At 35.0% G+C, this 12,029-nt stretch overlaps 1 protein-coding gene across 1 annotated transcript; it reads right to left on the bottom strand.

Annotated features, from left to right (window-relative positions):
- Positions 1–2,187: 2,187 nt before the first annotated feature.
- LOC111890618 (fructose-1,6-bisphosphatase, cytosolic) lies at positions 2,188–5,951 on the bottom strand. Its single transcript, XM_052764789.1, has 12 exons — positions 5,507–5,951; positions 5,166–5,217; positions 4,993–5,063; positions 4,858–4,919; positions 4,673–4,739; positions 4,443–4,556; positions 4,229–4,315; positions 3,653–3,723; positions 3,518–3,583; positions 3,187–3,273; positions 3,016–3,091; positions 2,188–2,470 (listed from the first exon to the last, which is right to left on the bottom strand). Exons 1-12 carry the CDS (start codon positions 5,663–5,665, stop codon positions 2,357–2,359), a joined length of 1,026 nt encoding a protein of 341 aa, XP_052620749.1. The 5' UTR covers positions 5,666–5,951; the 3' UTR covers positions 2,188–2,356.
- Positions 5,952–12,029: the final 6,078 nt, after the last annotated feature.

Below are 12,029 nucleotides of genomic sequence, written 5' to 3'. Positions count from 1 at the left end.
ACTTGTATTTATGAGTATTTAATTTTAATGTTTAGACTTGTGGATGTCTATGTGTGTGCAGAAAAATATGAAAATTATAGAAACCGGTTGAAACGGTTAAACCGGAAACCAGTCACCATATCGATTCAATTACAAAACTGATTTTTAAAACATTGATTTCTTATTAGACGCCTCTTATTATTGTTATTTTTGTGTCAACCCATAATCATATTTCATGATTTTCTTTTATTTTCTTTTTAAAGTATGTAAGCTAACATATAAGTGGTTTAACGTTTTAGGGTACCTCCATCAATGTATAGGTTCCATGATCCATGAGGCACTTTTTTTTTGAACAACAAACATTTCATTAAAGAAAAAACAAAAGTTTAAGCAACATGTTCAAGACAAAGTACATGAAAAACAAGAAAAAGAAGAATTACACCACTTATGCCAATTAAGAGCATTAAATTTAGACCTATTCTTAATCCAATTAAACATAAACATGTTAATATCATCAACAATCGCTATTGTAGATCGCTTCTCATTCCTGAAAACATTTGCGTTTCTAGCTTTCCAAATCATCCAAATGGTGGAATAGATTATTGACAACTTCAAATTTTGAGTCTTTTTCTCACTGTTAACCTGATTAATCCAAATCAAGAGATGGAAAGGGTTGTTCCGGAAGAATTGCAGACCCCTCCACAAGCCACTTCCACATCAATGACACATAACTATAGGAAAAGAAAACGTGATCCAACCCTTCATCAAAAATATGACAGAAAGTGCATAAGTTGGACGATACCGTTATACCACGCCTTATCAGGTTAGGAACCAAAGGAATCCTATTTTTGATCATTCTCCAGACAAAACAATTGATCTTCAACGGGAACCAACCAACCCATTTGAAAGAAGTTGCCATATCTACAACATGATTCTCCATAAGAAGCTTTAAAGATCTGATCGAGAAATCTCCCTTGCTATTAACACTCCAAGTCCACCTGTCATTATAAAAATGAAACTGAAAAGTATTCAACAAGTTAGTCAAGTTTGATAATTGCCTCATTTCACGCCCTCTCCTTGTTTGTCTAGAACATTCCCAATAGAAATGCTTCTCCATTCCAGCCCCCACACCCCCTCTATCTCTAATTAAGCAATCTTTAATTGTTTCAAATGCATAAAGATTTGGAAAAACCTCCTTAAGCTTTAAGTCGTCACACCAAATATCCTTCCAAAAGTTAGTTTTATCCTCTTTACCTATTACCCTTCTGAAAAGAGCATTCAACTAAATTCCTTTGTCACAAAATTCCTTATCTAAATTTGAGATATCAAGCCAAACACATTTTAAAGACTTTTTAGCCAAGGGTTGCCATCTATAAGCTTAATATTATGAATGGCTTTGACACAAGAGCACCAAAAATTGTCATACCCAACTTTTAACCTCCACCACCACTTTGCAAGAAGCGTCAAGTTTGCCGAGTCAAGGCAACCCACTCCAAGACCCCCATTATCTTTCGATTTCATAACAACATCCCAAGAAACCTGATAGATTTTTTTTATTAGCTTCATCTCCACCCCATAGAAACCGCCTTCTCAAACCATCTAGAATATTAATCACTTTCTTTGGGGCTCTAAAAAGAGAAAAGCAATAAAGCAGAAGACTACTAAGCACTGAGTTAACAAGAGTAAGACGTCCACCAAAAGAGAGGCTTTTAGCCTTCCAATTTGATAATATCCTCTTTACTTTCTCAATCACCGGATTCCAATGCTCTCCTAGGTTCATATTGACACCAACCGGATTCCATGATGCAGTAACTCACAATAATTAACAACACTAAAATAAACATATTTGATTTTTTTTCATATATGTTGCAAGGTTGAATAAATATATAAAACTCAAGAGTAAAAAAAATATTTCCTAAAAATATTTAAAAATCAAAAAAATGAAGTGCAACAAAAATATAGAAGGACCAAGGTAACCTTTTGTTGGAAAGAACAGATCTTCCATTCTTCTCGCACATTATTTTTTCCGCATAACAAGTGTCATTTGATAAAAACATTTAGAATATATATATATATATATATATATATATATATATATATATATATATATATATATATATATATATATATATATATATATATATATATATATATATATATATATATATATATATATATATATTCTAAATTGAAGTTTGATATTGCCAATTTGCCATCACGCTGCCTCATGTTATTTAGAAGATTGTCTAAACCGTAATACATATAAAGGCAATTACATAAAAGGTAGCTTTTTTTTTTTAATTATTATTACAAATAAGAAGAAAAGTAGCATGATTTTATAAACAAAAGAACAACATGGATAAGATAATTAATCAGTTTAATTTGCCTTTTCTTCAGCTGCATACAATGCCTTGATTTCTTCCACGTCATCATAGCTTCCCAAGAATATCGGAGACCTTTCATGTATCTTCTTTGGTACCAAGTCAAGCGCCTGACAAATCATTATATTAGGAAAAAAAAAAATTCGTACCTTTTTGTAAGACTTTTCACCAAAAAAAAACTATTTTTCTTTTTCTGAGTTTTTCCACAAATAAAAACCAATTTTGAAGACCCACGTGAAATTACCATTAGTTAAGAAATTTGCTTTTGTATGGTTTCCATACAAAAGATAATGATTTTCAAAATTTCTCCTTCATATAATTCGAAAATTGTTCATATGATTACGAAAACCTTTATTTATATCAAAGATAATGATTTTCAAAAAATAAATAGTATAAAAATGAGAAAAGAAAAATCGAAAAGAAACGCCTTAAATATGGGGGAACAATTTCGTATAAATATTGATTTCGCAGTGTTCTAGGCATAATTGATGGTTATTCTGTCCAAAATGGGACTTTTTTGTGTTATTTAGTGAAAAGTCTTCCAGAAATATGGTTATATTTGTTTTTTTCTTATTTGAATAACACTATCTAATATGCTACTTATTATTAATTATTAATTATTTATAATGTTTAAAGGTGCAATTAAATTAATTACCCGCTCCTTTCCGGTAAATGACTGTCCACCAGCTTGTTCCATCAAGAACGACATCGGGAACACTTCATAGAGAACCCTGTTTTTTCAAACATTGAAACCAAAATAATTTATTGTAAAGTAATTTTAAAAAAAAAAAGTAAAATAAAATAAAATAATCGTTAAAATGTTTACCTTAATTTCCCATTAGGGCTCTTCTTATCAGCAGGGTACAAAAAGACACCCCCATAAAGTAAGGTCCGATGAACATCAGCAACCATACTGAATAAAAAATACAAAACATGTCAGCTTTATACTGTGTTTGACATGTATAATAATATCTATGTAAAAAGACAAAAATACCCTTCTTACGCTTAAAGCATTCAAGTACCTTCCCATATATTTTAAAGATTTTTTGCATTGGGATGAGTGAAAAAAAATGGGACATTGATTATTTTATGGATGTTGTGTCTATGTAAAAGACGAAAATGCCCTCGATATCCTCAAAGTGAAAGGATGTGAATACCTTCCGATATATCTTAAGGATTTTGCGGATGAACCATCTGTGGGGTACTTGCATTTTTCCACAAATCTGAAACTCAAAAAATGTTTAAAAAAAATGTGATAACAATTAAAATTGTGTAGAAAATAATATTTTTACTTCGCAGTGGGACCATCCCAGTTCTTTGCATTTCCTTCATTGACTGAATAAATCTTTCCTTTCTTTGGGATCTGTGCACAAAGGAATTTGACACAAAAAGAATTACAAAAAACCAATTATTGAGATAAATGTAAAATTACCAAACTACCCCTAATTTTATTCAACTAACTATGAGATTATCTGATTTTGCTTCTTGAAGTAATTGAAAAATGTCATTTCCTTCAAGCCTATTAGGCAATTACTCTGGATTGGACTGTACAAATTTATAGGGCTGTATTTGATAAAGTTGAGAAAGGGCATTTATGTCTTTTGTATACACAAAAGATTTTTGGCACAAAAAGTTATAGTTTTTGTCTTATTGATGACATCAGTTTCAATCCAAAGCACACTCTTGTCCCACCTTTTGGGGGACAAAAAGTTGTAGTTTTTGTCTCATTGACATCGGTCTCAATTCAATAATACAACATGTTTTGTTGTTGTGGGCTTATAGAAAAATGATAATTTAAAAGAATATTCACATAGGTTATAAAAAATCATGATTTATAAAAACAAGAAAGGTGATATAAAAAGGCTTACCTTAATGTCTGCATGGGTGAGTATAAACTCCCCTAGAGATGGATCAAGAGTAAATCCATTGACACCTGATCCAGTGCTTAACACAAGCTGAAAATGCATGTATATATTTAGACAACAAAATATTTGTTGAATTTGAAAAAAAAAAAAAGTCAACATGAATTAGACCAAGTTTATTCCACAAAAATAATAATTTTGGTTAATTTATTATTCTCACCGTGCAAGAGCTACCATACATGCAGTATCCAGCAGCCACCATATTCTTTCCAGGCTGCAATACATCTTCTAAAGTTGCCTCATCACCATCTTTTATCATGTAAATCCCAAAAATCTAGAAAGGAATTCAACTTATCATGCTGCAAAATCAAGCTATCTTGAAGAAATTTCAATACATATGTAAAGCAAATTCAAAAAAAAACTGTAAGTAGTTTTGATGATGTAGCTTACAGTTCCTATGGAAACACCACAGTCAATGTTGGAAGATCCATCCAGGGGATCGAAAACAACACAATACCTGAATCACTTGCATATAATTTCTTGAATTATATAAACTTATAGAGTAACAAATGAGATTATGATTGAAAGATTAAAAGATTAAGAGAATTTGAATTTGGATTTGAGTTTGTCCTCACCTTCCACGTTTAGATGGTTCCACAATTATTGCATCTTCATCTTCTTCAGAAACAAGTATGCACTGAAGAAGAGTGATTCCATTAGGTTAAATAGTAACACTACAGATTTGAATTTGAATGTTTACAAATACTCACAGTTCTACCACTGCTGACCAAAGCTTTCACAAAAACCTCATTCGACAGAACATCCAATTTCTTCTGCTCTTCTCCCTGAAATTAATCAAAACAAACAGATAAAGTTGTAAGAACACAGGCAAAGAAGTTTGCATCTGTTAATGGTGAAAGATGAGATGTGTTCTTCTGTTAACTTGCCTGTACATTCGTCTCCCCAGCAAGTCCAATGAGTTTTGCCAAACCTGCCTGCATATCCAAATTTTATACCATAAGAACAGTTTGCTTAACTTGTTTTAGCGGCATTTGTTTAGCAATTACTGTTAATTTCTGACAAAATTAGCACATAAATTTTGGAATCCCCAAACTTATTGTTTCATCATAGCAAGTTTAACTAGGGTTTATTCACTAATCATCAGAAGAATACATAATCATAATCAATTAATCATATAATTTCGCGATAAGGAGAGATATATGATGATCAGAAGAAGGTCAACTGCTTGTAAAAACTGATTAAACAGGGGGAAAATAAGATGACCTTGTTAACGGCGGAGCAGACGAACTTGCAACCTAGAACAATGTGACTGAGCAGGATACTGAAATCACCGCGTGATTCCGGATGCTTCGACTGTTCATTCAGCACAAACCGAGTTATGGTCATCAAATCGGTCCGGAACGCATCAGCGGCATGATCCATCTTTCTCCGGCGATAGAGTTGATCTCTAACAACTCTAAATTGTTGTTTGCTTCAATCTGTATCGAAATCAGACAAGATTGAATTTCATCGGTTGACAAAATCACGCAATTCAAGGAGAGGCTGGAAGATAATAGCGTTCTTATATGTGCACAGGAATCGAAGATGAGGTTATCTGAGGCCAGTGGAAGTTCAGATGACACGTGGCGGAGAACGGCGTGACGGTGACGCTAGCGGTTGTCAGGAGGATAACTGTAAAGAGGGCTGGTGGTTGCTTCTTCTTCGGCTATGGAAGGTAGCGGGAGTTCCAGACAAATACTATATTTGGACTTTTTGGCAAGTACAATCATACTATTTTCATTTTGGTCCTTTCAACATTTTCATTTTAGTCCTTTTACTTTACAAATATTACACCATAGTTCTTAAAAACATTCCATATATAGTATAACTACATAATTCCATCGTAATCGTTTGAAAAAGAAATTCAAAAGATTAAAGAAAACAAAATGTCATTATTGCAAATATGTTGAAAATGATTAAATTGATGTATATTAATTGCATATACCTAACCTGTCAAGTTCAGATATACATCTACAATTTGTCATTCATTGATCAACAAAAATTACACCTAGATTGGCGGCATCTATAGGGACCTCCTCTACGGTTATCCTGTCAACCAATCACCTAAGCATAACCTCATTTAATTTACCATATACCTGAGTTTGAGAAGGAGTGAGCAAACAACGATTAGGAAACGACACCCACGGAAACAACACACATGTCATAAAAAATTCGAGATTTGAAGGTGTTATTAAGCTACAATGATGATGGAAGAGGATAAGAAAAGCACGGAATCTTGGATTCTAGGATAGAAATGAGAATGTTCTATATTTATGCTCGAAAAAAAAAGTTTGATTATTCAAAAATTCAGGTTGGCTTTGTAAGAGGAGTGTTATATAGCCTCTCTGACCGCAAGCGTTAAACATAAAGAAAAATCTAGTCTTTTGTTTTTCTTTTTGGTGCAGGATGTAGCATCTCAGGTTGGGGCGGCTGCAACTCCATCAACCGTGTCATTTACGTCTAGTTCCCAAGTTTTAGCAAAGAAAAAAATGTAAGGAGAGAAAAGAAGAGAAAGAAAAACAAATAAAATTTTCTTTTGTATTTCTAAGTTGGAAAGAAGTGAAAGGAAAATCAAAAATTTTATTCTTCCTCTTCAAATCCTTCCGGTTCGGAAGGAAACTTAATAGGGAAAGTGATCTCATTTTCTTCCGCTATTTTGCTTTTAATGAAACTTGAGAACTCCATTTTTTTTTTACTTTCTTCTCACTTTTATCAATTTATATTCTTCTCTCTTGTTAAGTTAAACTTGAGAACAAAAAGTGTTAAGATTATTTATCTGAGAGTTGGCTCAAAGTTTGTATCTTTAAGGCTAAAGGGTGTCATGCTCTTTTTACCAATCGTAAAAGGACGTCACATAGGCGTCACGTAGACTTTTACAATTTTCATATTTTTTTACCTACGAAGTGTGGTGTTGTACCTATGAGTTTTTTTAATTTCATTTTAGAAAAAGAATAATTTTTTTAAAACCATACCAAAATTTAAAATAACATAAACTTAAAAATTACAATTTAAAAATCTTATAAATTAAAAAAAAAAACATGAAAATTAAAATTACATTGAAAACCTAAAAATTAAAAATAAAACATGACGTTAAAATTTAAAAACCTAGATAAAAAAAACAAAGCATCGAATTTTCAGTTGCATTTCAGAATATATTTTTCTTGAATCGATGCTTTCATAATTCTTGTCGCTTCTTGATCTTCGGGGTCGAGATGTCTCACGTCTTGCATTAATAACGTATACTTCGTGAGTCAGACGGTTTCAGACATATGTCTCTCCAAAGTTGAATTCAATTGGGCCATTTGTGTCATCATTTCTTCCAATCTCGCTGACCGCTCGGTTCTGACTGAAGAATTTGAAGAAGTTGCTTTCCCTTTTCCTTTTGCTTGAGCTTTTGTTTTGTCCATTCCCATTGGACAAGGAGGCGGGCATATTTCTTCAATTTCGTCGTCATCAACGTTAAGATTGACGCCTATGTGACCATCCGATGAGACTTGTTGCAAGCTTAAGTATGAAGATGTCCGACTTCTTTTTGACGGATTTGCAATTTCTTCATATTTTGCAAGTTCCCTCCACCTAATGCTTCTTCTAACAACTTCTCACACATGAATAAACTTAAAAGACTTTTGCATATCATCTTGGAACGTAGCATGTGTTTTTTTCAACAAACTCGTTTCACTTTCTCCGCTAGCCCATTGCTTCTCAAAGTTTGTGTAAATTCCATTCCCATGTGTGACGATTTTGTTCATAAGATTCCATTTGGAGTTACATTGGTCGGAGGTCCGATAGTCTGGACTTCGACACATAAGAAGCTGATATGCTAGCTCATTGCTTCTCAAACTTTGTGTAAATTCCATTTGGATTTTGTTCATAAGATTCCCTTGTTGTGTTACCATCTTCAGATATGTCAGTCCATGCCCTTACTAACTCAACTTCTTCTTTTTGTGTCCATCTTCTCGGATCAGTATTCCTTTTCTTTTGTTGTTGAGGTTGTTGTTGTTGTTCTTCGTGTTGAGTTGAAGGTGTGAATGGCGGTTGGGGTGAAAATTATGGTTGAGATGGTTGGGTTTGAGGTTGAGATCGGAAATTGAATTGTTGGGCATTTGGAATTATGAATAATAGCTAGGAACACCATCCATTTATGGTCGGTAAGGTGGTGGTGATGACTGATCTTAGCCGAAAAGTGCGTAGGCGTTGTTAATATGTGAGATGTATATATATGTTGATTAAACAAAAAAAAATCAAAATTAGCCGTTGCCGACCGTTGGCAACATTCACATGCTAAAAATTCGAATTCTTCCCATCGGTAATGGTCCACCGGCGGTGAAATGCCCTTTACGGCGAGGTGTTCACCGGCGGTGAAAGGGCGTCACGTCGGACACCGTCGGTAAACCTTTTACGGCACCGTTTAGCCTAAGGGATGCAATGGGATTTGAAGTTTGGGTTGTCCTAGATGGCATCATGGACCAATGCCGGACAACATAAAATACATTTTTCGACTACCTTATTTGAATTGGAAAATTTTTATTTGTCCTAACTTGGTTTGGACGTTCATAACTTTTTTATTTGTCCCAACTCTGGTTGGACGTTCAAAATATCAAAATAAAAATATCGCATTATATCAAGACGATGAATTAGTCTATCTTGAATCCACGATTGCTAAATTAACATAAAATCCATCACCTTAAAGGCTTAAACCAATCATTGATGTGGAATAACTTTTCTGTTCGAACGGCGGGTATAATATTAAGAAAAACAACTTTAGCAAGGCGCAAAAGGAAGAATTACAAAAATCAGTTTATCATAGGACTAGACCAATCTAACGAAATTATTTTAGATCTCAGACCAGATACTTGGACCTCAAATCGATAATAATATGCATTTAGTTTTAAGAAAATTTCTAAATTTTATCCACTTTTAAAGCTCGGTGACAAAATCAGTCCTAAAAAATTTAATATCCTCAAAAGTCCGGTACGAGTAAAAAAAAGGATAATTATCGTTATATATATATATATATATATATATATATATATATATATATATATATATATATATATATATATATATATATATATATATATTAGGTCATATGTAGTTGTCCACTTTCTCCCCCCTCAACGCCCCCATGCTTGATGATTTCGCATATTGTTGATTTCAGTTTTGGTTACCGAGAAAATTTCATAAGGTTGAATTTAGGTAGTCTCAAATTAGTATATTTTTAATTTTTGAAATCAATTACCCATTTTTTCTACTATTCATTTTCGTACTTAATAGATCAAGACAAATGTTAACATTAAGAGATGAGATTAAGAACTCTGGTTTGAAGGGATGAAGGCCAAGAGAACCCGTGAAGGAAAAGATAAGATCTATTCTTGGAAGTCCTTGAAGCGTTAACTACGGAAGAGGTATATTCCAGTCAACTATAGGATCATCACATATAGAAGGAATGTTGAATTGAAGCAAGGAAAGATGAGTGTGGGAGAATACACCGACGAGTTTGAGAAATTGTCGTTGTTGGGCGATACAAAGGAGATAGAAGAACAAAAGATCGCACGATTTCTACGAAGCCTAAATTACAACATCTCCAATACAGTAGAACTTTATCCCTGCTTTGATTTGAAACATTGTGTGGTCTTTATTTGAAGTTGGGAGTCCAAGAGAAGACAAGGTTTGGAGGGAACTCTAGTAGGGAATCTGCTAAACCCAAGCATTAGATTAAGTTCAAAACCAGCATGAAGGCAATCGCAAAAACTGCTCCCACTATCGCAAGTGGTTCCACTGCGACCCCAAAGGTGTCCAGTGCGAACAAGGAAACCAGTTTGTCTAAGGTTCGTTGTTTCAAATGTCAAGGTTTTGGCCATTATCAAAATATTTGTCCAAAAAAGAGGGTGGTGACATTAAGGGAAGCTATTGAGATCAAGGATTAGCTATTGGAGGAAGAAGAGAGTTTGGGGGATACATTTGTGATTAGAGATGTAACATCCAAAAGAATTTACGCCAAATTTAAACTTTTAATATCAACAAAAGAAAACAACTAGTAATTGTTTACAAAACATTTCCAAATCAATTATCATCAGAGTGTCCCAAAAAAAAATCACAAGGATGAGGAGCAGTACGGTCACGACTTCGCCTTCCCACGGTCTCCTGAAGTACCTGAAACAATAACTTAAAACTATAAGCCCGAGGGCTTAGTGAGCTACCCCCAAAATACCAATATCATACTGATAGAAACCACATCAATAACAATCAATTAGTCAACATGCATACTGGGCCATCGGCCTGACTGGTCCGCCCTACTGGGCTTACAGTCTATCTAGATCTATCCCGAGCCTTCGGCATGACTGGTCCGCCACGTGAGCCTACAGTCTCCCCGGACCGCTCATAGGGTATGTTGGCCTTCAACACGGAGCAGGACCGCCTCAACCCAACCAACAAGCAAATAACCATGTGCGCATAACTATCATATACGGCATATACAAACATCAAGCATATCTATCTTACTGTTCATCAATCATGAAGTTCTCTAGAACATTGACCTAGCAGATCACTAACATACCAATCCCTACGGATCATAAAACATAACATACTGTCTACCCTGATTCCAATCAAGCAGATCGTAATCACATGTAGCATACCATAACTATAATAACTAAAGGGCCGGCCTTGGTGCCGTAGACCCTATCGATATAGTGAGGATAACTCACCTCGCAGATGTCGACTCGGAAGGTAAACTCCAACTCTCAGATCACTCGACACAGGCTCCACTACCTATAATCATAGTTCAACATACTCATAAGTCCTTACCCTTATAAGGTACTCCATAACCCAATAGTCAACCCTTGATCAAGGTCAAAGTCCTCATTCAAGGTCAACAGTCCATGTTGACCTCAACTCGTCGAGTACACCCAGCTACTCGCCGAGTCCCTTGAAGCACAATCAAACTCGCCGAGTCATCGACGTGACTCGTCGAGTTCCTTTGAATCCCGATCAAACCATAAGGCCACCCGTCGAGTTCCCTCCTTTCAACTCGACGTATATACACGTGAACATGTTCTAGGTTAAAACTCACCCAACTCGCCGAGTTGTTCTTAAACTCGTCGAGTTTATGGTAATCTTCATCGGACTCGCCGAGTTGTTCATCCAACTCGTCGAGTTCATGGCCATCTTCATGTGACTCGCCGAGTTGCTCATCCAACTCATCAAGTTCATCCAGCCCTTTTTCCATACAGGCCTATTTTGAGCCATGCAGCGGCTCAAATTCACAGATCCAGGTTCCTAGAGCATACTTATCACGTAAAGTTGCAAACTTTACGTACATGCATTACTTTAAAATCTCTTAATGCCAAAACCAAGCTCTTAATGGGTCTTCATGGACCAAGGGAACCTTAATCTCGACCAAAGCTGGAACTTTATGCTTCTATAATCCAAAGAGGGTCCAGATCTGAAGTTACAACTTTAGATCTAGCCCAAAGCTTGACATACCAACTTGATATCCTTATAAAAACCCTAAAGCTCACTCAATAAGGGAGGTCTAGACTGGAATAAACGAGGGTAATAGCTTAATACCTTCCCAAGAGATGTCCACAGAAGTAGATTCGGATTTCCTCCCAGCTTCTTGCCTCAATCACTTGCTTTCCCCAATCTCCCACCCCAAAATCTTCTCTTAAAGCTTCAACACACAATGGGCACACACACATACGAGTTAGAGATGCAAAGGGGCTACAAAGGGACTGAAAGAGGCTTGAGC

This window comes from Lactuca sativa, chromosome 6 (genome assembly GCF_002870075.4).
Source record: "Lactuca sativa cultivar Salinas chromosome 6, Lsat_Salinas_v11, whole genome shotgun sequence".
NCBI lineage: Eukaryota > Viridiplantae > Streptophyta > Magnoliopsida > Asterales > Asteraceae > Lactuca > Lactuca sativa.
Note: the sequence above shows the minus strand (reverse complement) of the source record. Positions and strands in the feature narration are given on the sequence as shown.